Source organism: Pieris rapae, chromosome 6 (genome assembly GCF_905147795.1).
Source record: "Pieris rapae chromosome 6, ilPieRapa1.1, whole genome shotgun sequence".
NCBI classification, from domain to species: Eukaryota; Metazoa; Arthropoda; class Insecta; order Lepidoptera; family Pieridae; genus Pieris; species Pieris rapae.
Genome location: NC_059514.1, coordinates 4053182 through 4079726, shown reverse-complemented (window position 1 = coordinate 4079726; position 26545 = coordinate 4053182). Strand labels below are relative to the sequence as shown.

The following is a 26545-nucleotide window of genomic DNA, read 5'->3' as shown; positions in this document are numbered from 1 at the left end:
TTCCTATTGTAGGTACGCATAACCTATAACTTAGATTGGGTCTTGTCCCGCTTCTGAATTGCGATGAATTCTCTCTATTCGATTCTCGGTGTATAATAATAAACGCCTGCTTTGTTACAACAATAACTAAGTATATTTCTAACACTTCTTTTCCTTAAACAACCACACAGCTTACAATTTAACGTCCGTCTTGGTCAAGCGAATCGGTCCGACTGACCCCCGCTTCTTTTTGATCGTCTCAAGACGACTCGTCATTTTGTTCGTGAATGTTGGTATCGAGTCAATCGACTTACTTACATCGAGTAAAACATATTTAACAAATACAATCATCAAATAATCTATACTGTAAATTATAAATAATAATTTTAAGCATAATAAAATTGTAAAATAATAATAAGTTATCATAAATTCATTACACAATGCATCAGCATTTAACCAATAAAATGCAATGAGTAAGCAAACTCCATCGTAATGCATCCCAAAGGTAAGTATGGAAATTAGTATTGTTTAGCAACCAATACCTCTTGCACTGTATTTTGAATCTTATTTGTCAGGTTTAAAGTATAAAACAGGCTGATATTATAAACATATTATTCGCTATAGTTCTTTTTTTGTACACGTAATTCTAAGTTCTTTCCATGAAACAAAACTTCGTATTGGTTCAGCGTTCAAGAAATACAAATATAAGGCATTGAATTGAATCTATAAGGCACCAATATTCTTAGTTTAAATATAAGTAGGGATTATACCACCATTTGATAGTATATTGGGTTTCCCTCACTACTATTATTTATTACATCAATTATATAAGTTTTCATATAATTTGATAACTTTATGATATACCGATATATACCATGTTTTTAGATAACTAGTCTAGAACTAACTAATATAATAATTATTTACATTTTTTCGCATCAGTAAAGCACACATAGTTTTGCAACGTATAACTATATATTCGAACGACTGACAATTGTACCACCTTGACATTTTGTACCATATTCTTGCAATAAATAAATTATTATTATTACTAAGTTACGGATACGGTCGCCTCGTTTCAATATGTAAAATACTATTAGGAAGCGTTGATAAACTTAAAACCTTAGAACGTTTCAAGAAGATTAGACAATTATGGCCATCGACAAATCTATAGTTTTATTTATATATATTTCACAGCCTCTGAATGCTTACCTTAATGTACCTTACTTAGGTTTTCAGCCTGATTGCCAGAACTTCGAATTGATAAATAAATTCCTGAAGTGGGCATCACTACATAAATTGATTCTTAATCTAAATTCGAAACCCTAAACCACATTTCTTCTTTTAATACGATAATATCGCGACATTGAAAAACGGTGACTCTTGATAGAAAAAACGTCCCAGAAGCAGATAAAAATGTCGACGGTTAGATATAGAAATGGTCATCTAACCATAAATTCAAGATCCGGGCTTGATCAATGGTTATATAAGAGGCGCGTTACAAAGGCTGCTTTGATTTGATATAATGTTTATTTTTGTAATAAAAAGTGACGAGAAAAGTTTTTTTAAGTGATCATAACTATTGTTTTTACTTAACGGAGATTTAATTCTGTAATATACTATAAATTAAATATAAATACATTTTTTGAGCTATTTGTCTCAAAAGGATATAATAAAAAGGTTTTAAGCAATCCTAAAACATGTTTAATTTTAAATATAAAAACTCATTATGCGTAAAAGATTCATGCCATAGCTAAAGATGAACTGCCTGCAGATGATGAAACTAAACAAACAAATTGTTGGCAGGCACCATCTCGCACGACGACGTTTCTATAAAAACGTATTGTAAGCAAAATTAACTCCTAAATCCTCCATTTAGGAGGTTCGGTAGCACATATAAACACATATAAACTTATAACACAAAAAAAATCATTTCAATACTATTTTGTTAATTTAAATGTAGTTTAGACTATATTCTGTTTGTTTAATTTACGTCAGTATAGGTTTTATCGGTTCGATTTCGGGTGAAGCATGAATTTTCGGCTGCAGTGTTTTTAATCAGTTTTAATATGTTAGCTAACCATAGGTAAGCTATATATACTTTAAAGGCGGTAATAACTCGACCTTAAAGAAGTTTGAGGTCCATTAAGTAAAAACCCATACTTCTTGTATGACAATATAATTTACTATTTTAATTTTCTATATGCGATTTTAGTTGCCAACTAGTCACGTGACCGTGACAATACTATACGACATATACATAGATATAGACATAGATACATAACGAAATAACCGCATTCAGTACGACAAGAATGTTTGAATTTCGTGAATATATCGAAGTATGCCTCGTTGGTTATTATGGTATTGCCAAATCTTTGCTGTTATAATTTATATCCTATATTTAATGTTTTACTTTAAAGTTTAATGACAGACCTATTTAGCCTTTTTTATAATTGGTACGCGATACAGACGCGTAATTCCGTTATTATAATATCTACTTTCTGTGTAACGTATAACAGTAGAATAATGCAAGAATCACATGATTCCTACTTCTAACTAATTCTCTTTAGTTCTTTATTTCACTATTTGACTTAAAGTGAAGTGTAAAACTAACATATTCTAAATTAACCTGCCCGTAACTAAACAAAACTATATATAATACTCGTAGGCAGCTGATCCCCGAGTAAACTTTTAAATTCAGTATGTTAATTGACTTAAATATCAGTGATATTGGTTATTATGATTAAAGAGATAACAAAATATGTTTCCAAAAAATACGAACTCTACGTGGGCGTAGCAACGGGACTCATAACCATATATTAAAATAATAATTTTTTACGAATAAATTAATCGAGGATTTATAAATATTCTGTGGGTGTGTTTGTAATTCTACTAAATGGCGGCTTTTTGTTCGAGATTCGAGAATGGTTTGACAATTACATAATTAAAGTTTTAAGTTTTGTCTGTCAGATCCACCAGTTTTCTATAAAATCACTGAAAAATGCTATCCATAAATTTATAAGGTTTTCCATAAACACACACTACCTAATTTTTTTTAACCGGTTGCAACGATGCCGTCAAATCTAAAGTGGTTTTAAATGTATTTGTTTGAAACTAGGAGGTTGCTAAAAAAAACAAAAGCTTTCACCAACTTAAATGAAGTAAAAACATTTCAATTTTAAACCATCACTGTCTTATAGTAATAACAAAATGTCTCCCTCAATTAATTGGTTTAATGATAACAAAAAAACGGATGAATTTAAACACAAGTTGTTGTGTTTTAATTAATTATACGCTTCATTACGTGTTAATTGTTGTCATTCGATACAAATAATTTTGTTACCAACAAAATTCATTGTTTATTTCGCCAATTATCACATATAATGCATGATTAGACTAGCAATTATTCTATAAGTATTAAATTTAATCTGTTTATTGTTTGTTTTGCATTTTACAGGTGATCTTTGAATTTTTATTACCCCGGTTAGTATTATACAGTATTATACAAAATTCGAAGATATTTCCGAAAAAGCTTTAAAAAATCAGTGGCATACTTTTAAGTCTTCTGATCTTCATGATGAATTATTTTTTTCATATAGACAAGTAAGTGTTCAGCCTTCTGTACCTGACCGCGTGTCAGTATCGAGTTTGTCTGAGCCATGTCCATTTCTTATACAGTGCGAACGAGTGTTCATTGACCACAAAGACATATAGGTGCATAGCTGGAATTCAAACTTACGACCTCAGGGATAATTCGCACGCTGACACAACCAGGCCAACACAGCTCTTGAAATAAAAGGTCATCCATGACAAGTAATTCTTAATTATTCTGACAGTACGTTACTTAATTGTCCTTAGATTTTCATGTTTTTTTTCTTCACAAAAAAGTACACCCCGGTTCCTAACTATTTGTTATGACGCAAGGCAGATATTATCATCTACTTATAAATACTTACTCTCATGATGAATAAAGTAGGCCACCAAAAAAAAATATTTTATGACTTCAATATTGAACGAGTAAAAAACTTAGGCTAACCTAAGCTTAAAAATTAGAAGCACGGATTTGCTAAAAATAATTTTTTAGCAAATTAAAAAAAATAACTTTTACTAAGAATAACTAGAGTTCGAAAACTATTGTTTTTAATTCCTTCATAAACTATTTTTTTTATTAACTGTTATACGTTTATAAACATATTGGTAACAGTTAAAAAATCAAAAACAAAAATAAATAAAATAAAAGATGTGATTAAATTATATACCCTTTTACTAAAAAGGGTTTCCAAATCTTACACATTGGAATGTATATGTACTTAAAAAAAATACATTTTTTAAATATCATAACTATGTATAAGTTCGGTTAGTTTTCAAGTCTTAATGTTTAAAAATAATAATAAATTTTTTTTTTATAAAAAAATCACTGCGTAGACTTAGGTTAACAATTCATCATATTATATTCCATCTATATACATACAACATGTTTTATATCTATATGTTATAATTTTGTTCATTATAAGTTATAACCCTATTCGTTAAGTATATATGTAAATATTTTTTTATCCATTAATTACCTTTAGAAAATTTGTGTTAAAAATTCAGCATTTAAATACATGAACGAGGCCCACGCCGTAGCTTTAGAAAATATTTAACACATGAATATGTGTTATTTGTCTTTCCTTATGGATAATTTTCTTATAAAAATGCATTACTTTATATTGATTAGTCGATATTCTAGTGCAACACCTACAAATATCTGGTATATTAAAAATGCATGATAACGTAATTAAAAAACGGTAAAAGACAATTTCCAACTTCAATATTGTTCCTTTTGTAGAAAAATTGAGAACATGAACCCATGCGTTGATAAGATTTTGGCTAGGCTCCTAGTGGACAGTACTGGTGTCCTCAGAGCTGATTTTTTTCTCACACAGCATATTTAAATATCGAATTAGAACGAGAATATGCTGCCAGCATAAATCAGGATCGTTTTTTTAATTCATCGTATTTTACTTTTTTGAATAAATTTATTATTTACAAAATTTATTTTATTATTAAATATACCAAATGGTTTGGCGATATTCCGCACGAGAATAATATTTTGTATACTGTGTTACTATTAAATTAATATAGAACGAAATATATTAAACGAGGCATAAAATTATATTTTTACCCGTAGAGTTACAATAAAATTTTAAAAAAAGAACGTCTAGAACCTAACGTATTTTTAACTGCTTAATTTACAATTCGGTTGTAACATTTCATATATTCTGATTTTAAAAATAGAAATAAATCAAAATATGGTATATTAAATTACTTCTTCTGTCTAAAAATAAAATTCCTTTAACCTACTAATTGTACTTCTAATTTTACTAACGCTGACTTTCTTTTCACCCTTAGCGTATATTTTTATTTAATTTAATAATCTGATTTTTATTCTATAATACTTTAATAAATATATTTCACATGTCTTCCGAGCCAATATCAGAAATAAATAGAAATAATTTTTGTTAAAGCATAAATAAACTTACCTTATAAGTCACTTCGTACTATATCATAACTTTATACCAAAACGTAAGCCGCACTGGCGCGCGGGAAAATCTTCAACTGCTGGAGAGCGCGCGAAAACTCTTCTACTTACGTGCAAATTTGGCCAATCAGAGGCCTCCATCGCCTCCGCAAGTTACCATCAACCAATCACGTTAAAGGGGAAACACTTAAAAACTTTAATACGCTTTTCATGTCGTTTGGTAAGGCTAGGTTTACATTTATCATGTTATTAAAGTGAGTGCATATTATTTACAGTTCCAATAATTCACCAAAGTACATTACGTCGTATATAAAGTTCTAATTTTATTGTCTTGTTTTCTTGTATGTTGTTTATTATTCGTTCAAGGTGGTTTATAAAAAAAGCCTTGCACATTTCAATCATTTAACACAGCAAGGAGTGGATATAAAATAATTTACTACAGTGTCTAACACCAGTAAAATTCTTGAGAAGTGATATATTTACTTACATAGGTTATTTGAATAATGAAATAAATTACTAGCTGCTAGCCACGCATCATATATATCGTTTCTAGAGTTCATATTCTATTATTCGTAATAATATAAATTTAAAATTTTATTATTACGAATAATAGAATATATTATTTTATTTTTTTAAGATATAAATTAGAATCGTTTAACTATAATCATAAATCAAAATATTTTGTGCCCCCTGGTAATAATTAAGATGATGTTTTGAGGTGTTTCCCATTAATCATTATTTATTCTCTTCTTATAATCATTTGCCTTCAGAGCAAGCTGAAGTCTATTAACCATAGCCGCTTATACGTACGTATATTTATTCCAGAATTCTACGGAATCGTGGGAAATGGACTGAACCCGCTCAAGACAACATTCAAATGAATAGAGGAAAGTTTATTCGTTTATTAAACAACAACATTTATACTTCTAAGCTGCGATAGTAAAACTAAATGAAGATCGGATGCGAATAGAATGATGATAATATATAATAATTTAACATCAATGGACATCTAGTGACTGCATTAAGTACTATGATCACAACTTGAAAATTTTGTTATAATGTTACCAAATATCAACAATAGAGAGCTCTATACACTAATGAAATGACCAAACATGGCGAAAATATCTTTAATATGTTCAAAGTTTAGAATGTTTTATTAATCTTCTTTAATAAAATATTTTCAACCACAAGGAATGACAATGCTTACTAAAAGTCATTTGTCGTTATATAGTATATTATTAATTATTATAAACCTGCCAGGGCATGGTCTGACAGTCAGAATCAAAAACGTGTTTGACAATTGACATTTATTTCTTGGAGTTTGGTGGGTGGCGCTAGTACTTCCCTTTTTGTTTCATTGTAGAATTTAGAAATGATTATAATTTAATTTAATGAAACAAGTGATCTAGAATCTTAGTGTGAACCCTATACTTTATTACTTAATCTTCTTACCATAGCGCTCAATAAGGTGAGTAAAAATAGTTTTGTAAATAGTATACTTAACCACAACTTAGCATTAGCTACACCGGGAAACAAGCATCCAAACTGTTAACGCGTTATCGTTATTGTACTTTCTAAATTTTAATTCCTGTTAAATATACTTCAGTTACATGCTTATTAAGATAACTTTGCGGTTTTATTATAACATTGTTTTGAACCTAACCCTACTACGCGTTAAAATCGATGGTTAAGTGTTGTGTAAATTATTGTGTGTGTAACCAGTGCTCCAACATATTCCAGAATGCCCAATGACAAAGATGGACCTTTGCCCGAAGGATGGGAGATGAGGAAAAGCCGATCAACAGGTATGGCTTATTTTCTCAACACTTATACAAAGAAGTCCCAGTGGGAACGGCCTGATGCCCCTGCCGACCCAGGTGAAGTCAGATGCAGCCACATTCTTGTTAAACATGCGGGTAGCCGTCGCCCCTCCTCGTGGCGTGAAGAAAACATCACTCGTAGTAAAGAAGAGGCTCTGGAAATCCTAAAGGGATATAGGAAGCAAATTGTTGCAGAAGAAGCAACATTTGTTGATATTGCTTCAAAGTATTCTGATTGTTCTTCAGCTAAGCGTGGTGGTGATCTTGGTCTGTTTGGTCGAGGACAGATGCAGAAGCCATTTGAAGAAGAGGCTTACAAGCTAAAAATTGGTCAGCTCAGCAAGCCTGTTGAAACTGACTCTGGAGTTCATATCATTCTCCGAACTGCTTAGTTTGTCTTAAAATTATCTTGTAATTTTGTAATGTTAAGAATGACATTTTAAAATAAAGTTATGTATAAAACTATTATTGCATTATAGCTTTATACATGTAATATTATAAAGTAGTTATGAAATATATTTTGTAAGGTTAATAATCAGCCTGCTCAGAACTCTATATATAAGCCGCAAATATAATTAAATTTTTTTAGTTTTCATTATTTTCAAGAAACATGTCTTAAGTGTTTTATATGGGTTTGAGTGACTATAATATTTTAAAACTTGTACTAGAGGAAAATAACATGTATTCCAGCCCAACCTTTTGTATTCACGTGAATATAGAAATAGTATAGGATCACAAAATGTGTGCAACAAAAGTTGTATCTTAGGATATAGGAGGTTCTTAATGTATGTGTATGTATGCATAGTTAGGAATCACTTTAATGTTATATTTTAAGTTAAATGTTGCTACATTAGTTAAGTTCTTTGAATATTATAAGTTTCAGAAAGGATATGGCTACATTTATAACATTTTAAAACAATTAATTTGGTAGTTTCATTAAACACCGTCTAATATCTAGGTATTCAATATTATCTAAATATTGAATCCTAAGCATGTAAAAAGATTAATTGAAAGTAGCCAAAGTTTTTCTACTGTTTTTGTAAATGTAAGCTGGTTTTTGACTTTTCAAGGAAATGCTTGAAAATTTAATGTTGTACTTTAATTACAGTTGGCACCATTACTCTATTAGAAATATTAGTCTAAAATATTGGCTTACATCATATTCGTAACTAAAACTGAATATCTTAAAGTCATATTGTAATGTTTAAAATTGTATACACTATTGAATTTCATACTGTAACTGAGTAGTGGCGCCATCTGTTTTGTGATTCGATAAAATAATAATTTTAAGATGTTAAGTGTATTGATTTAATAAATTTCATGTAGAGGAATTGTGTATTTTATTTAAGTAATCTATAAACAAATGCAACAACAACATTAATACGGTAATAACAATCCTAATTGATTCTTTACCAAGTGATGGCACAATAATTATTTTGATTGCCAGTAAAATAATTACTGAATTTTGTTCATTAAAGAACTTATACATTCCTAATTAACTTATTATATTATACAAAAATATTTTCTACAATCAGTTGCATCTTTATACAAACATCGGACAGTTGGATAGGAAGCAAAACAAACCTGGTTAATTTAATACTGTTTTATTACTAACAATTTGCGAATAGATAATATTTGGTAACATAGATAAACGTAATTTAGGCAAAAGGACATCACAAATTGACTATAGCAAAAGTTTACACACAGTCGCATCAGTTCTTGCCTTCGGCAAACCCAGCCTTTGCCGAAGACAATTTTTTCTCCTGAATATTAAAACGTTACATTAAATTTTTTTATATGACTTAATTTGGTACATAATTGAAAAATCTTTTATACTTATTAATTGTTTTCACAAGTAGGTATAATGATTTCACAGTTTAACTTTTTAAGACTAATAATTAAACGTTAAAATATCTTGTTATTAGGAGTTCAGGAGTGCCAGTTGTCTTTGGTGCCGCTTTAATAACTCTTTGATACATCTTCATTTTCACGATTTCGAATCAATACAATGCTATCCAAAGTTGAATCCTTCACGTTCTGCGCTGCTGGTGTCCAAATAGGTCCAATGATAGGAGGGGATCTCTTTCCACCCCACGCACTAAATTTAACTTTCCTCTTACCATCTTTCTTTAAATTTACGTCTAAATAGGGATGCCCCAATTTAAAGTATTTCGGGAGGTTTTCCATAAATGTATTGAAAGGAAGTGCGTCCTTAGCAGTTTTTTCGTCAAATTGAGTACTAAGAGCGAGTATTTTGATTGGGTGTCGCTTGTCGAGTGATGGGACGATCTGAAACCCGGCCAAATCCAATCTTCCTTTAGGTGAATAGTTAGATACGATTCGAGTTAATTCTGGTACTGAGGTTGAAAAAATGACCTTCGACGCTTTTGAACCTGGTTTGTAAATCATTTGTCCACTTCGCTTTCCTCCCCAGGGACTGAAACGAACTCGCTTCGGCATACTGGGTTCCCTTATGGCTTGAGACCGTTTCCAGGTCCACATATGCTCGATGCCATCCCTTTTTCCACCCCAGGGGCTAAAGCTTCTTTTCTCTATGGAATCGATTAAATCAGTAGCATTTTCTTCTAGCCTTCCAGATAATCCTTTAATAATGAATGGGTTGGTTTTATCATCGTTGCGTATGTAAAGTGTTTTGTCTAGATCAACAAGATTAGGTTTCCAGGGTTCTCCTGGGCCGCTTTGATCGTCAACTGTGCGTCGTTTTCTTTGAACGTCTGTTTGATCGTGGTTTCGTGGGTAAAACTCGCTGTGATCAACATTTTCATCATTTTGTATCGTTTCGTAGTCGTTTCTCGAAGGGTAGTTGAAGTAGTTCACGTAAGGTAGAGGAGGAAAGTGGACACTAGAGTCTAAGGGGTCCATAAAAGTTTCTCCATCCATCCCAGCTGAGTTGATGTACTGTAGGCTGGCTGAACCAATCCATGAGATGGTGATGATAATCCAATAATGTGTCATGATCCTGAAAAAGATTTTAAATATGTATGTTGAGTTTGTTAAATACTATAAAATCTGACCGAAAATCCTATTAATTTGTGCTAAACATAGAAAATTATTTAAATTGTTATCGTTGTGTACTTTAAATTATTAAATATTTTTTTAGTTATCCAAAGCTATGTATTTCTCATCGTTTAAACATAGAATATTATGATATGATAAAGATAACAAAAAGTTTTCTACGTGAGTTATGCGAGCAAAAGAATAATATTTTTACTGCGATGTTAGATATCTCTCTGTTTGATTTTTTCGACAACTTCGAAGGTTTTTACTCCAATCGCAGCAAGTTGCCAAATCTTCTCTTGGATCGTGTATATTCGCTTAGATATAAATGACCAATATTATTAATGATAATTGTAAACATATGACGATAATTATAATTAAAACAATTTACTAGGTGTTCTAAATTACAGCTATTAATCTCAGTGTACTCAATTGACTCCTGAACAAACGAAATATATATCGTAAGGTTATTATCATTCAGATTATGTCCATATTTATTTTACGGCATTAAATTATGTAATTTTTATATATATCATAAGAGGCTCATCAGATGTTAAGTGATACTGTATGCCCGTGAACTTTCACATGGCTAGAAGGCTCGCAAGTATCTTTCTCGATTATGTAAAGTTGTAAAAGATCCTTTGTAGCACTAAATTTGTAATCAAACTTTTATCTTAAGAAAAATTAAATTTGCATCGTAGCGTCAGCCACCTTTGTTGGCTGGTTTCTCAGGAATATTTTAAAATACAAAAATATTAAGGTCAATAACTACGTAATACTCATATAAGACAAGTAATTAACATTAGTTAAGTCTTTGCCCAGCGTCCGTTCGTATTAAGTTCTTACATAAAGATATTTGATCTCCCCGATTGAAACTCGATTCTTGTAGGTTCATAGGATCTTATAATACGTATTGATAAAATGAAAAATTTAAGTCAAGTACTTTAATCATCTAAATTCAATGAAACGAAAATTTCTCGCCGATAGAACAATATTGTTTCATGCAATTCTTTGAAGTTTTTCTTTTGTCGTCCTCAGTAAATATTGATGGTTGTAATAGCTCAGATCGGTTCACCCTTTAGTTGGACCGCAATTAATTTTATTAAGTGCCGTAAGCCTTTTCATGTTAACGAACGTAGGAATCTTTATATTAAAGTACTTCATATACATATTTCAAAACGTCAATATTGTTGTTTGAAATTTTAGCTTCAATTGTAACTCATTAAAAAAAATGAGGTCGTAAGAGGAAGTGGGTTATGCGAAGCTGATTTATCGTCACATAGATAAACATATTTTGGTTTTCTATCAAAATTTATTTTATTTTGAGCCCTAAATTCAAGTTTTTAACTAAATGCTCAGGAAGTTCGAAACATATTTTACAAAAGAACCAAAATGGTAATAAAGAAAGTTCACAGTTAACAGAACTTTGTCTAGGGAAAACTTTACTAAAATAATATTATTGCATCGTCTGTGTAGCATTTACAGGAAATTTCATATATTCATACTTCTAATTATGAATTACTAAGTACGTTTTACTTTGAAATGTAAGCAGTCTCTGTGACTTTGTTTTTAAGTTTTATTAGGTTGTACTTCATTCGTCTATACATTGTGAACCATAAGTTAGAATTAAAAAAGCGTAGGGTTTCTTACCAGTTCTTTTCGCCAGCTCTACTGGCCTGACTTGGGTTTTACCAGGAAATGTATATTTATTTATTGATTATTACATATTGACGTTCACAAGTGAACATAGTTCCAATAAAGTAATTTTACTTTTACTTCTAATTAACTTAAAATCTTAAAACAAAATAGGTAACTGGAATAACAGCTGACATGGGCGTAGTTTTTAGAATACACATGCCTTTATAATATTTATGAAGTTATTTTAGTGACACAGAAATTACCTTAAGCTGATAAAGGAATATAATATGAATTTATACTTTACCCAAAGAATTCACTAATGGCAGATGCAGTGCTTCTTTTTATTGTTGGTAAGTATAAACATACTGTCCCTACCAACACTTAAACATTATATTTCTTTTTTTCTCTTATCAAGAACCTCCAAGAAAATTACCTAATTATACAAGAAAATTAACTAATTAGCCACGGCTTTAGTTTTATAATGAATGAATTATTGAGTCACTGATGTCTTGAAACATTACACTATTTACTATCGTATATCTCCCTTTTCAGTAGTAGCACTAAGGAAGTTAATCTAGAAGCGGTCTGGTTTGCATTTGCACTTGAACATCAATTGTGGTTCGGCTAGTTAGGAAGTGATAAACCGCAAAATGTATTTGCTCATTTACTACCTCTAAATACACAATACAGCGGGAGTATATCAGTCAATCATTAGAAAAAACTTTGTAATGCGCCTAAGAAGGATATTTAGGGCCTGTTTCACAATGTATGGATAGTACCAAATTGCTATGCAACACATAAATTATTCGATAGATAAAAGTTCTAAATAAGACACTTCGTTTCATGACGAATAGCGCTATCTGACTGTCGTGAAATGCAAAAATACTGTTTATCCTACCAATAAGTAATAAATAGCTTATTTGGAACTTATCCGGTCATTGTGAAACAGACCCTTACTGTTGCTAATACAATATATGAGTAATAATATTTCAGAGAGTGTTGAGCCGCGCGTTCTCTAAAAGTTGTCCTTTCTATGCATAATTATTTATAGCTTTGTAATCTATTCCTTACCTCGCTGGACTAGTTATTAGCACAACATCTTTTTGAGGAAATATGTTTCTATATATCTACGGTCTCATTCTCAAACTTAAGACACACATATTTAATGTCTCGATCACTCTACATTGCCGATTGCCGTTTCTGCAAATTTCTGTATGAATATACAGCCCTTGTTTTTGACGGAAATTCGTTACGTTCCCACGTCAAGATGCCTTGTGGTCTAAGGTTATGGTGGTTCATACTCATTAAAACGCCAGGGTGCCACCAGCAATCGCCCGGGGTATGACAAGGTAGACTGTAGCCTTTGTCCGCATACTTCATATACCTTTCTTCCTACCCTGATTTAACATTTTTTACCAATGGAGGCTACAAGTTCGGTTCAAAGATTTTAATTATTTCTCAAAGAATTACATTCACTTAGCGAGAAAATTTAGAGTTGGTTAGTTATGTGCTTGTGTTATGAAATTATTTGAAGATTATTATTATTAAAATCGATAGTGATTTAATTAGTTTAGATGTATTGTACATATAAATTAAAACTTAATATGAACTTGGATCCACTAAACATATATTCCTACGATACACAAAATTCCTAATTTATAAAACACAAACATCAAACATAGCCATGTTTATTCAAAAGTCAAAGAGTTTACGAAAACATGGAATTAAGTTGTAAAACAATATATTTGGAACATCGTGTGTAAACTTTAATTAGGAGAATATCGGGTTTACGCGTATTTTGATTTTGAGTTATATTTTAAATGAGAGATTTGGTATATGCTTAATTTCCTATTCATGCTTTTGGTACTACTGATTGTGATGTGATTGGACCGTGTGTAAATTTTCCGATAGTAAACAGAATTTTTTCATGATTGATGCTTCAGCGATATGTGAAGTTTAAATCGAAAGTACAATGAAAATAACTAACTGGACAACAGCTTTCGACAACACAGAAGCTTTTGCAAAATGCCTCAACTATGATACATTTATGTATAGATATCGAATAGAACCTTAAAAAGATCTTGACTACACTTTTATTTGTACATAGTAAGCATGCCAAGCGTTAATTTTTTCTTATTTAATAGTTTTATTTTATGTAATTTTCCCAGTTTCTAAAATGTAGACTCTGTTTCCAGGCTTAGTTCTAAAAATTAATAGAAATTGGTTGAACTACGGTGCCTCAACTGCATTATCTAAATATTCAAAAATACACTTCTGCCTAGTCTTTCGTGAAGTTCAAAACTGCTAAGATTAATTATATCGATTTACATTAAAAAACTCGTCAAATTTTTAAGTGTATTCAAAAACGGAACGAATTTTACAGATCTACGTACATACTTTATAAAAGATTATAATAACTAAATGTTATTTGAATTAACGAATTTATTATTGTATCCAAGAAATAAACGCATGCTCTTATAAAAACTCAGACCAAATTAATTGTTTTATTTTTATACAATTAGGCATAATAGTGGTGTTTTAATCATCTTTTCTGTGACTCTTTGATTCGTATTAAAAACAAAAATTTAAAAAAAAAAGAATAAAATATATTTGATTTTTGTCGCCAGTATTTTAATGATTATCAAAACAACATCGAATGAATGTCGTAGCACCGTAGCACTCGCGATTTAGGTGTAGTTAAAATAGAGACAGTTAACATTGAACCGTTAATGTTTTATTTTTATGAAATTGTTTTTAATTTACATTACTTCAATATGTTACTTGTGACCAAGTGTCTTGAAATAATAAAAATAAATGGATATTTTTCTATCAGATGAATAAAATTTTTAAACTAACATTCTAACATGAAACGCTGATGGCTAATAGTTATCACAATGCAGCGCAATAAACTTTTTTCATTTAATTTAGAAGTAAATTATTATTATATAATATATGTTATTTAAATTATATTTATTAATTAAAATAACACTATTTATTGGTACTTCATAATCAAATTAAAGATAACCAAATATATTGTTTAATTAAAATTATTATTTTATAATTATTAATATTAAACATATATTATATTATATTAAACGCAAATCTTATCTTCGTTATTCGTTCGTGTTTCCGGTTGTTGTTCATTTATTCGACATTACTTGCAATTTATCGATTTAAAAAAATAATATTGAAAAGCACTTACCTTATTTATCGTTATCCACTGTATGATTCATGTAGGTCTATTATTTTGGACAGTGCTCACTCTACAACGATGCTTTGGTATATGGTGGTGAGTTTTCTCTGCCATCTCTTTTATAGATCCATGAGTCTTAGTAGCGTCAGCGTAACAGGCGATTAATTCGTGGTTAGATTTGTATGAAAATTTAAATTTGCATTTCTAGTATGAATAGTTTGAGTGTTTTGTTTGTGTAATACATAATTCAATTGGTTGGAAAATCGTTATTTGAATAAGGTGTGTTTTTATAAGTTATATAGGTATATTTGAGATAAATAAACAGTTTTAATTAGTTCAATTCTAAATAATAATAAAACATTGATTCATAACATTCACTGGTATTAATTACTGTTTCATAAGTTTAAATAGATTTTTTCAAAATTATATTTTTTACAATTATCGTCTTTCTTAATATTTAATTCCTTTATATAGTAAAAATCTTATTCCATTCAATTATTTACATTACTTCAGTATATCAAAAGTCGATTTTAGCTACAACCATTTTTTAATAATTGAATATAATAGTATTATCAAATACTTACGAAATACGACTTAGAGTCGTTCATAAGTACATACTAATTCTCAAAAGACCGGCAACGCACTTGTGAGTCTTAGTGAGTAAAGTGGGCAAATTGAGTGTCCATCATATAAACTCTGGTAAGCCTCCTGCCCGTTTGCCTCATGTTATAAAAAAACTTGACCTAGAATTTCATTCCTTCTCTAAAATATGGATGCTTTTAAAGTACACTTTCCGAGTACATTATGTCAATATCCCGACGGAGTTAAAACTTACTTTGAATCAAAGGAAATATGCACTGTGTTCTTTCAATTATAATATTTGTCTTTAGTCAGTGTGGGTCGTTTTAAACTATTGAAATAGTTTATGTGACTATATTTCCCTAACGAATTGACTATGATTTACATATAGTTATAGCATGTTAGATTCCCATAACAATAACTGTTGGTTGGATCACATAAGTTGGACGTCACCCTCTCATTAATATTATCACAATGATTAATGATCAAATGATGAAAAAAATAATGAAAAAGATTTATATTACGACCTAAATAAAATACTTTAAATTAAATTGCAAATAAAACGACTCAATTTTATTACATATAAATAATAGGAAAATGTCAGTTTGTGATGTATGAATGACAGTGACAGTTGTTAATACTTAAATCTTTCCTATTTTCTTTATAATAAATTTAGGTTAAAATATACGTTTATTTTGGAACATAAGATCATCATGGTATCACTTATTTGACGTCATTAAATTCGAACCTGTTGGCATCCCTACTCATCGGCAAAGAAGACAGAGGGTGTTGGCCGAGAGAAAAAGCCGGCGTAAAAAACTCTCGGTACTCTTTTAAAAAAAAACAAATCATCAAACAATTCTACAATATTTAAAACAAATATAGCAAATTAATTAGAAGCAGCCTGCCCAGCACTAGTACCAGACCCTTTTATCAACTCTAAGATGCAAGTGTTAACTTGCCTGTGCGATTAAGGGAACCGGCAAGACTTAGACTCAGAAATCAGAGGACAATAAATGATATATATTGTTAGAAAGGTGTATATATAAGTCATTTTATTTCGTTAATTTTAAAATATGCGTAATGGCGTACGTAAATATTACGAGTATCAATGAAGGTGTTCGATTCTTTGTTTGCTGTCGGTAATATGAGCAACTGTTGCATTGTGGGGCAATTTGTGGCGCGATCGCGAGAAACTATCTTTCGATTCATATTCATTAGGTGCAAGGATGTTGTTTTCTTTCAATTTTATAAGCTCGTCAATGCGGAAATATAGTGTTGTTTCATAACTATCTGTTTAGATATTTTTAGGTTATTAACACCGTACGCAAAGAAATCGTTTTGTTTATGATTTAAATCCTTAACTAGATGGTATATTATACTACACGATGGTATATTATACTATACGATACTATATTATATATACTTGAGATAATTACTGTATTCAGAGTATATAACTTCAAAACTGCGTCAATTATAAACATAATATGCATTTGCGCTAGTATATTATTTTTAAATCGTTGCCGAAATTTCTAAAAATATTACTTATTATAAAATTAATGAATAAATTAATTATTTTAAATTAATGCCATATTATTCGTTTTTGTAATCTAGTGGAGAGCAATATTTTCTTACCCTTTTTACTTTATTTATTCAAAACATACTAATTACTGGGAAGAGGGTTCACGCTTATATAAATGCTAAAAGTTACATGGCGTAATGTTTTTGTATTATTTTTGGGATAATTATTATTCCAAGAAAGTTTCATGTACATGCGGTTTTCTTGGCTTTCGTTTTGGTTTAATATTATATATAACAAATAATAAGCAGAACACTATCATTTAACTAAACTAGTAAATAAAGGTTCCTAAAAAAGCAAATTTGTTAATTAAGAATTTATATTTAATTTCGATAATATATGCCAATCAATAATTTACATTAAATGAATCTAATTTTACATTTACTGCCAGTTCTCAAATCAAGGGCGTAAAACGGAAGAGAAGCACTGGCAATAAACTCTCCGCCACTCTTTTTAATCGGCTATTTTTTTACACAATGTTTGTAAGGAGCTGCAACCATTACACCATGTTCCATGTGACATCTTAAGTAATAAAGAAATCACGATATAACGAAAACAAATTATAGCTTTTAATTACGTAATGCAGTACGTTCTTATTAGAAATGGAATTCGAAACAAATTGAGATGAATTCATGTTTATTGAGGAGAAATGATCAGTATTTCCGATACTCCCATTGTTACTTAAGAGAAGACGTAAGGTGGACAGTTTAAACCTAAACATTTATTATCAGCCTGATTTGTATAGCTGATCACTTCTATATATTATTTATTGATGGTCCAAAGACGCAACTATTAATGGGTCAAGCTTAGATTGCTTTTATTACCAATTCGACTTAGGGTCCTTCAAGAAAAGAGCGTACAAATTCTTTTAAGGTCGGCAACGCACTCGCATCGCCCTCTAGCATCGAGAGTGTCCATGGGCGGCGGAATCACTTAATATCAGATGAGCCACCTGCCCGTTTGCCCCCTATTCATAAAAAAAAATATTTTATCATATTTTAATATACAATGTAGTATCACGACGATGCCTGAAAAGCCTGCGTCGATTTTGGAGTATTGAAGATTTTTACTAGAATAATACCTAGACACAGTATTGCTTAGCATCATTCCATATTCTATTGTATTATGGTCACAACTGTCAAAACTTTAAAATGTTTGTAATTCACATGGAATTTTTCCAAATATTTTTAACCTAAGCCACATATTTAAAAATACACACCAAGGCACAGATAATCTTGTGGTCAATAGCTCTTTGAACAAAGAATTCTTTGATTTTTTCGTGTATTTAATATGGCCGGTTAAGTTCGTGACTTCTAGAAGTCACGCTTGAGTATTTAGTGTATGTATTCATTAGTGTATGCAAGTCGAAAATGTGTCATCAATAACAATTGAAGAGACTATCTATATTGGCCCGTAAAAATGCTCTTAACAGATGATAAGTAAGCAGTTTGGAGCGCAAACACCTGGGTCCGGTCGGTAAATTGAATGAAAACATGCGTGATACGGCTAGGCTGACATCTTATATTGATTAAAATACACAGGCATATCAAAGACCATATAAGAGATATAAAAAAGTTATTTTAATTTCGTATATATGTAAACTTCTCTGAATCAAATTAGACTATGCATTACTTAATCAATGGCAATATGTACTTGTCATGTGGTCTCTCTTAAACAATGTAATCAAGGAACGGGTATAAATACTGTAATATTAAAAAATAGTTTTTTTTTTAATTAGAGTCATTTCCGTAATAATTGTAAAGACGAAGAAATTCCTACAACGTAAGTATGAAGTAAACAATAATTAATTGTTATCAGTCTAAAAAAAAATAGAAATAAATATTAAATGCGAGATTGTCATCAGTTAGGCATAGCTGCACTTTCTCTGAAATTTCCAACAGCGATACCGATCCCATTAATAAGTTTTTGTAATATACGATTCCAAGTTTGCGTTAGCTCTACGGATATTCTAAGTTACCGTGTCCTGCCTCGGGCGATTGTTGGTGGCTTCGTGGGGTTTTAGTGGGTATGCACAGTGGCGAGTCCCACATAACCCTTCACAGGCAACCGTGCCGCGGGAGGGTGGGTATGCGTAACGCATTTCCCTACGAAACTAAAAGCTCTACGGATATTGGAACAACTACATCGAACTTGTATACAAAAACGACGGGATATCCCTAATGGAAGTTGCAAAAGTACCTACGGGTGCAGATCGGTACGGAATAGTGATACCAAAACTACTCTGTATCAATCTATTATCTATTAAACTTACTACTGCTAAATCAATACTAACAAACACAGTTGTGTTTTTTAATATATATAAATATTTATTTATTTTAATATATATTCACAGGCTCTCTAGTGCGTAGCCAGCCTATTAAGAATTGGTTGGCGCTCTTTTCTTAAAATACCCTAAATTAGTTAGGAAATACTTTTCGTATTTGAATCAAAAACACAAAAAAAATTAAATAATTTTACTTATAATTCATCGTAGAAGTGGGTGAAACCATTTCCCAAAATTGTATTATTCATTTGTAGAATAATTACGTAAAAGCAGTTGTTATTGCACCATGATCGTAAACAGCTATGGGACGCCAGGGATATGACTTGTCATTTAATATTAACCATTATTATTTAGACGTATTTTGTGACGCAAACTCACACCTCAGCTTAATGTTCTACTTTATCCACTGACCCATGGTAAATTATAAACTAATTATTTAAAAAAGGAAATAACAAATTATCAGTAAAATTACAATACTATTTTCTTATATAAAAAAATAAATGATGCTACAACCATTTTAGGTCTGGGCATAAGATTTCTGTATGTTTCATGATCACAATCTAATAGGCAAGATTATCAGCCGCTTGTGCCTGACATACGCCGTATAATATTTGGGTCTAAGGCAAGCCGATTTCCTTCTCCGTTCAGCGAATGATAAATGTGCACATTGAATGAAAGTCCATTGGTGATAGCCAAGGATCGAAGCTCCTACCTCTAAATCTTGTTCGAATATAAGCACCTCATGATTTAGCGTAAACTGTGGGTTTATAGGAAAGTATAAAGATTTATTTCTCTTGATAAGTGTAGATGAATGAATTAATAAAAAAATATGGAAAAAATGATAAAGTCTTGAGCATAAGGATAGATCAGCCAACAAACCAGCTCATATTGGTTATTAAAAATAGTTCTTTGTTACGCGTAAGCTTTTGCGATTATTATGTACGACCAAAATACTTCAAGTTGAATGTTAGTGATATTATTTATTACTTTAAATCAAATCTTATTTTAGAATCTAAGAGATTGTACTAAAAGTATTTATAATGTAAGTAGTAATTGCATAGAATAGTTTATTCTTTGTAATTATACTTCCTACTATAGAAACAATATTAATATCATGAATTGAATCATTACTTGAAGAAGCTTGACTCGATGTGGGTTTTGTTTCTCAGGTCCTTCTTCGGCTTCTGGAGATATGGACGTTAGGATTTTACTAGAAGATTTTACTAAAAAGATTAAGAATTAAGAAGTTACCAGAAATTTATTAACATATTAACTTATTGTTTTGTTGATTTTCGAGTAATTGGGAAATTGCAACAGCTATAGAACCCTTCAAATATCTATCTAACTCGTATTATCCTTTAAAATGATGTGATAAAAGTTTATGTCCCGTGCAATGTTCAATAACGAGTACACTTGATCATTCCAATGTTAATGTTATATCTTCTTGTTACAGATCTTGCGGCTTCAAAATGGTAAGATGGTTTCTCTTTAGTAGATGATAGAATTTAGCGTGGACTAACAATATGTAGTCGACGGTTCAATTTTGAAGAATTGCTTCAGGATAGAAGGCACAAAATGGTCGCCTACCATAGGAAAAATGCCAGCAATACCTAAATAGGCTTTGGCTATTGGAAGAATTAATAGTTTTGTTTTTATTTGTTAAAACTGTCTAGAATGTCCTAATAAGTTTTGTTAGGGTATAACTATGTTAGTCAAATTATTATTAAAAACGTATAGTCGTGAACGAACGTGTATGAAATTATGGTAAGTAATGCACATTTTTATTTGTAAAATATACCCCTAACAACAGAATTTTAAGAACGAGTTATCAGCTATTTTCCTACGATTACCACCGTTTTGAAAGGACGCCACGGATACACGCAAAATTCAAAGCCTCCTTCGGATTTTTTTCATATGCGAACACTCTTAGGGTTTTATCTATCTGAATCAGAGCACAGAGGTATCAATTAGACAGGTGTCTTTTCTTTTATAAATAATGTTTCTCTATAATTACTGTTGCTGTAAAGTAGTTGTATATCCGGAGGTCTGATGAATAATAATAAAGTTAAAAGAAATTCAGAAGGCTGATCACTATTAAAGTAATGTCGAATAAAATATTTTAGGAGCGAGTTATGTAACCTAACATTAAGTTAAATGGAGGTATATATTGTAGTAAGTAATAAGAAGCGTAAACCAAATTAGTTTAGTTTTTTAGTTATTCCCACACTTACAAATTGTAATATGACATTATCGTTTCGGATAATATACACAACTATTAACATTTCACTTATATTAAAGACCCTTTAAATAAGCCAAATTGTTTTTTTCTTAAACCAGCTTCGCAACCCCCCTAATTTTACGTTAGTTCTAAGCTCATGCTGTAAACGATTAAAGCCAGTTGAACCTACCTTCAAACAAAAAGTTTCATTTAACATACATTTGAACATACCTACCTCAAACCGCCACCGAACTTAACTAGCGTGAAGAGAAATTTTCTAATATCAAAGGTCAAAACGTGGGTGTCGGTTGTTTTTATTAGAAGATATATTATGTGACATTTATAACATTATAATATCGTAATTATTTTTTAATCTCAATTAATTATTAATGATATTATCAATAATACTATAATTTGACTTGAGCTTAATAGGATATTAAGGGCCTGTTTCACAATGTCTGGATAAGTTCCAAATAAGCTATTTGTTACTTATTGGTAGGATAAATAGTATTATTGCGTTTCACGACTGTCAGATAGCGCTATACGTCATGAAATTCGAAGTATCTTATTTGGAACTTTTATCTTTCGAATAATTTATGTGTTGCATAGCTATTTGGCACTTTATCCATACATTGTGAAACAGGCCCTAAATCTTTCAAAGCGGTTCATAAAGAAATGTATATATGTCATTTACCTCTTTCCTGTTAGGACCATAGATATGCTTGTGCTTCCATATAAGAAACATATATAAATGAGTAGTTTAAAAATCAATGTCCTGATTTATTAATGTAACAGGAGCCCAACGGGCAGAATGCTCACCTCATGGCAAGTCATAACGCCGCTCCCTCTCATTGGCAGAAATAAATTTAAAGGACCATAAGTCGAATTGATTTAACAAATAAATTTCACAATTCCAGAAATTTAAGTTCTGCTCTGACGGAGACTGTCCGCTGTGGGCGCTAGCTGGTCTACATGCTCTAAGCAGTCTACCGTCACCACTGTTTAGGAATCTTCTGCATCACATAGTGGACGAACAGCCTGTAAGTACTATTTGCTTAACCTATGTTTACATATAACAAAGCATTAACAGCTCGTACAGTTGTTTGGGTCTTATTATCAAGACTGATATAATATTGTTAAGTTGCCTTCTAAATAATATCTTAATGCAGTGAATAAATTACGGGATGTATAAATAAATATTGAACGTCTATTTTAGTTTGTACAAAGCAGATCTAGCTCGTATAAAAACTCACTTGAAACAAAAACCCTTTAAAAAATGTTTATGGGCTCTTAAATAAAATATTATAAATCCTTTTTATTTTTATTTTCAATGAAAAAAGTTCCCTGGAACATTTATACACGTACTTACACGTTGCTTTCATACATACCTATACATATATACAATTATACATACGTACCTAATCATTATAACCTTGTGTGTATATGTGAGAGAAGAAATAAAGATTATTATTATTATACCTTTACCTTCACATCTTATCTAAACCCCATTCCCAATCAGGTCATGCTTCCAATGTCATAAATCTATCTACTAAAATATTTTAGTAGATAGATTTATTGATTATGGTTATGTTTAATTTACAAATAATTATGTCGTACGATCAAGGATTTCAATCAACTTCAAAATAATTTAGTTCTGAAACGTATGTGAAAAGTAACTAGTCTTTCTTCACCAACATTATATTTTATTTTTAATGCAAACAGGCTTTAGCAAAGTTTTGAAGTTCCAAGACGATTGATAAACTTCAATTCGGTCTGTGCAAAAGATTAATTACTCACGAATTAATCTATAGCAAACTAGATTGAAAATCACGTAGAAAGTACCGGAACCAGTGATTGATAAGTTTAAAACAGAGGTTATTAATATATATAATATATGAAAGTAATAGTACCTACTTCTATATACTGTAGGTAATAGTACCTACAAAATTTCATTTTTATTTGCGGTCTTAATGTAACGTTTTATTTATTGTATTTTAATCAATATTTTAAGTTTGTTTTACATTTTTATCACGTTCTGAGTGAGTTTATGAGTTTTGTTTTACTCAAAATATTAAAGTCGTCCTTGCGAGGGGGGAATTGGCTTCGGAAACTCGAATTTCATATCCAAGCCGATTTTTCGAGATATATTTAATGGCTTAACGGCGAATAAAATATAAAGATTTACTTTATACTGTAAAACTATAAGATATTTGTTTTTAACCCTTAATAAGGGAATATGAAAATTAAATCTTGTTCGAAATTCGATCAGAAAAGGATTGACTTGAAAATAGCTACGTTTTAAGATCACAGTACACAGATACCAATCTGAAACCATTATTTTCCATGAAGCGTAGATACATAAATATTTCTTACGATTCTTTTATGGACGTTTTTTCGTTATTAGTTTATCTTACAAAGGGAAGCGAAAAAACTATGTAAGTATCGCATTCGCATTAGAACAAAATGTACTACCTAAATATGTATAAAACACTATTTCAAATATGATTTATAAATATTTGTATTTTAACTCATTTTTTTATATATTGGAACAATGAGTATTTAAGTATAGTTATTTATGAAAGCTGAAATATTAGACATTTAAAAATATCTTTAAATTTTGTATTATATTAAATGTAAATACATAAAAAGTCTTATGTACAGTAAATTTAAAACTAATAAAACTCCGGCAACATATCGCATGTCTTACGGCGGGCAACCGATGTTTTTTAACAAACCTATGATTGTGAGTCTAAGTATGTGCCTAATATATATAATGCCTATACTTTATGAAAATTTTCAGGATGATGGTATCATGGATATTCTAAAGGACACTAATCTATGTAAGTATTTATTATTTGAAACCATTCTTTAGCAAAATTTTAGAAAAGTGTAAAATATGGTCATGCTTTTGATCTATGGAATACATACTTACTATAGTTAAACTAGAAAATGCGTTGTCTATGGACACAGAAATCAATAAATTCGTGCCCCTAACCAATAAGACTACTTTTTCCTTAGATTTCATTCACTCATACTTAACTCGTCATTAAGTAAAATATAGTGTTAGAGCCAAAGGGAAAAAAAAAGTAAAATATAACTAATATTTGACTAAATATTAAAGCGTCTCGTGAAGAATGCGCACGCGCTGCTGCAGTACTACGATGGACGTTACGTCAAGCCCACAGATGCGCATGCACCGGTGTGCAACTGGCTCGTGATTTATTGGTGCTTGGCGTGCCAAGAGCACACGCAGCATCACTGGCTGAAGCGGCTGATAACACTCGAGATGCTTATGAGGCTAATATTAAGAGTAACGGCTTTATAAGTAAGTTTGGTTACCTATTATTGTATGTATGTATGTGGGGGACTCCTTTTCCGCAATTACACTCTTATTTGGTCCGTTGTGCGTGAAGTCCAGGCTAACTAAGCCAGCTTACTCCTTCCAAAAGCACAGAAGCAGGGCACTTCGCAGGCTTCTCGGAGCGACCTCATTGTTCCGAGGATTTCTTTACGTTAATTTCCTACCTTTTATATGGTTACCTATTATTAGAATTAAGTAATATTTTACTTTTACATCCAATCATCTATCTACAAACCTAAAGACCAATCCTTATTTGTTCGGCCCCGTATTTATCAATACAACAATCCATGATGATTAGTTATGAATATCAACCAAGGTCTGCCTCTCCCAATAGCGCATCGATGCTAAGAATCCTTGCGGCGTGTTGTTTTCATACCTTTCCTAGATTTATTTCACGTTTTTTAAATTGTATCTTAGTTGCTATATAAAGCGTCGACGCAAGAACACCGTCCACCTTAAGTGTTGGGATGATATACAGTTTCAGTCAACGATTGCCTGAAACCTAATATAATATAGAATATTTTTGTTACTGATTATTTTTCCAAATAATACAACATACTCTCAACATAAAAGAATAATACAACATACTCTTGTATTATTCTTTCAGATTAAAATTAATGTTTTATTGTTACCATGGAACATTACATGGAAAATAACTCCACAGACAAAACTATTTATATTTATTTGTACTTATAGTAAATTATGTTTTTTCTTTTTAGTTAATAAAATGACGGGCGTCTCCACACAGCCTGGACCAGAGGGAACTGTGGACACAGTGCAATTAACCTTAATGTCTGAAGAGGTTTTTTCTGGTAATCATATCACGACAGAACTGCTCATAGATAAGACTCTAGTCAAAGATCTATTACACGAACTCAAAACTGCTTATAATAAAATGAATGATATAGATTTTGAATAAAAAAGGACTTTTCTAACTTGACTCTACTAACTTAACTTAACTCTCATGTTATTTATTCTTTTTGAAACTATGAATATTTATTTTTATTATTTATTCACACGTAACAAGCGGCTTCCCCTAATTAGCGATTTCTTCCAGACCACTCTGTTAATAGAAAACACATGAAGCACACAAGAAATATGTGCAAGGGGTACTCTAGGTAATTCCTATAAATTTTCATTTTTATTTGCGGCCTTAATTCAACGTTTTATTTATTGTATTTTAATATATTGGTCAGTATTTTAAGTTTGTTTTACATCGTTAAAAGTATTGTAAAAATAAACCCTTTACTTGCAATAAATACTTGTATTCAATATACATAATTTTTTATTCAATATAAATTTGAAGATATAATATTATTATTAAATCTTGACATTTCATTTTAATTATATAAAAG

The 26545-nt window shown here is 30.7% G+C and overlaps 3 protein-coding genes across 5 annotated transcripts in view; 1 reads left to right on the top strand and 2 right to left on the bottom strand.

Annotated features, from left to right (window-relative positions):
- The window catches only part of LOC110994699 (tachykinins), a 50264-nt gene extending 44683 nt beyond the window's left edge, over window positions 1-5581 (bottom strand). The window contains exon 1 of the mRNA XM_045628574.1: window positions 5502-5581. The gene's annotated coding sequence lies outside the window, so the exon portion shown is untranslated. The remainder of the gene's footprint in view (window positions 1-5501) is intronic.
- A 1207-nt stretch (window positions 5582-6788) lies between these two features.
- Window positions 6789-26466, top strand: LOC110999884 (putative peptidyl-prolyl cis-trans isomerase dodo). 3 transcript variants are annotated; one of them, XM_022269154.2, is made up of 6 exons: window positions 6789-6968; window positions 21065-21083; window positions 22747-22869; window positions 24630-24669; window positions 24951-25154; window positions 25910-26466. In XM_022269154.2, the coding sequence occupies exons 2-6, from the start codon at window positions 21081-21083 to the stop codon at window positions 26107-26109; spliced, it is 570 nt and encodes a 189-aa protein (XP_022124846.2). In that variant the 5' UTR covers window positions 6789-6968; window positions 21065-21080; the 3' UTR covers window positions 26110-26466. The 3 variants fall into 3 exon arrangements, 2 of the variants coding, with proteins under 2 accessions (XP_022124846.2, XP_022124847.1); XR_006750283.1 differs by lacking the exons at window positions 21065-21083; window positions 22747-22869; window positions 24630-24669; window positions 24951-25154; window positions 25910-26466 and adding exons at window positions 7241-7770; window positions 7827-8651 and having other exon boundaries at window positions 6798-6968; XM_022269155.2 differs by lacking the exons at window positions 21065-21083; window positions 22747-22869; window positions 24630-24669; window positions 24951-25154; window positions 25910-26466 and adding an exon at window positions 7241-8651 and having other exon boundaries at window positions 6798-6968.
- LOC110999883 lies at window positions 8846-15256 on the bottom strand. Its single transcript, XM_022269153.2, has 2 exons — window positions 15179-15256; window positions 8846-10300 (listed from the first exon to the last, which is right to left on the bottom strand). The coding sequence occupies exon 2, from the start codon at window positions 10294-10296 to the stop codon at window positions 9280-9282; it is 1017 nt and encodes a 338-aa protein (XP_022124845.2). The 5' UTR covers window positions 10297-10300; window positions 15179-15256; the 3' UTR covers window positions 8846-9279.
- Window positions 26467-26545: the final 79 nt, after the last annotated feature.

Bases quoted from the DNA above. Each gene is read 5' to 3' on its own strand.
- LOC110999883 (XM_022269153.2), bottom strand. From the start codon at position 10,296: ATGACACATTATTGGATTATCATCACCATCTCATGGATTGGTTCAGCC.
- LOC110999884 (XM_022269154.2), top strand. The intron at 22,870-24,629 runs GTAAGTACTATT...GAAAATTTTCAG, and splicing joins ACATAGTGGACGAACAGCCT to GATGATGGTATCATGGATAT. The intron at 24,670-24,950 runs GTAAGTATTTAT...TAAATATTAAAG, and splicing joins TCTAAAGGACACTAATCTAT to CGTCTCGTGAAGAATGCGCA.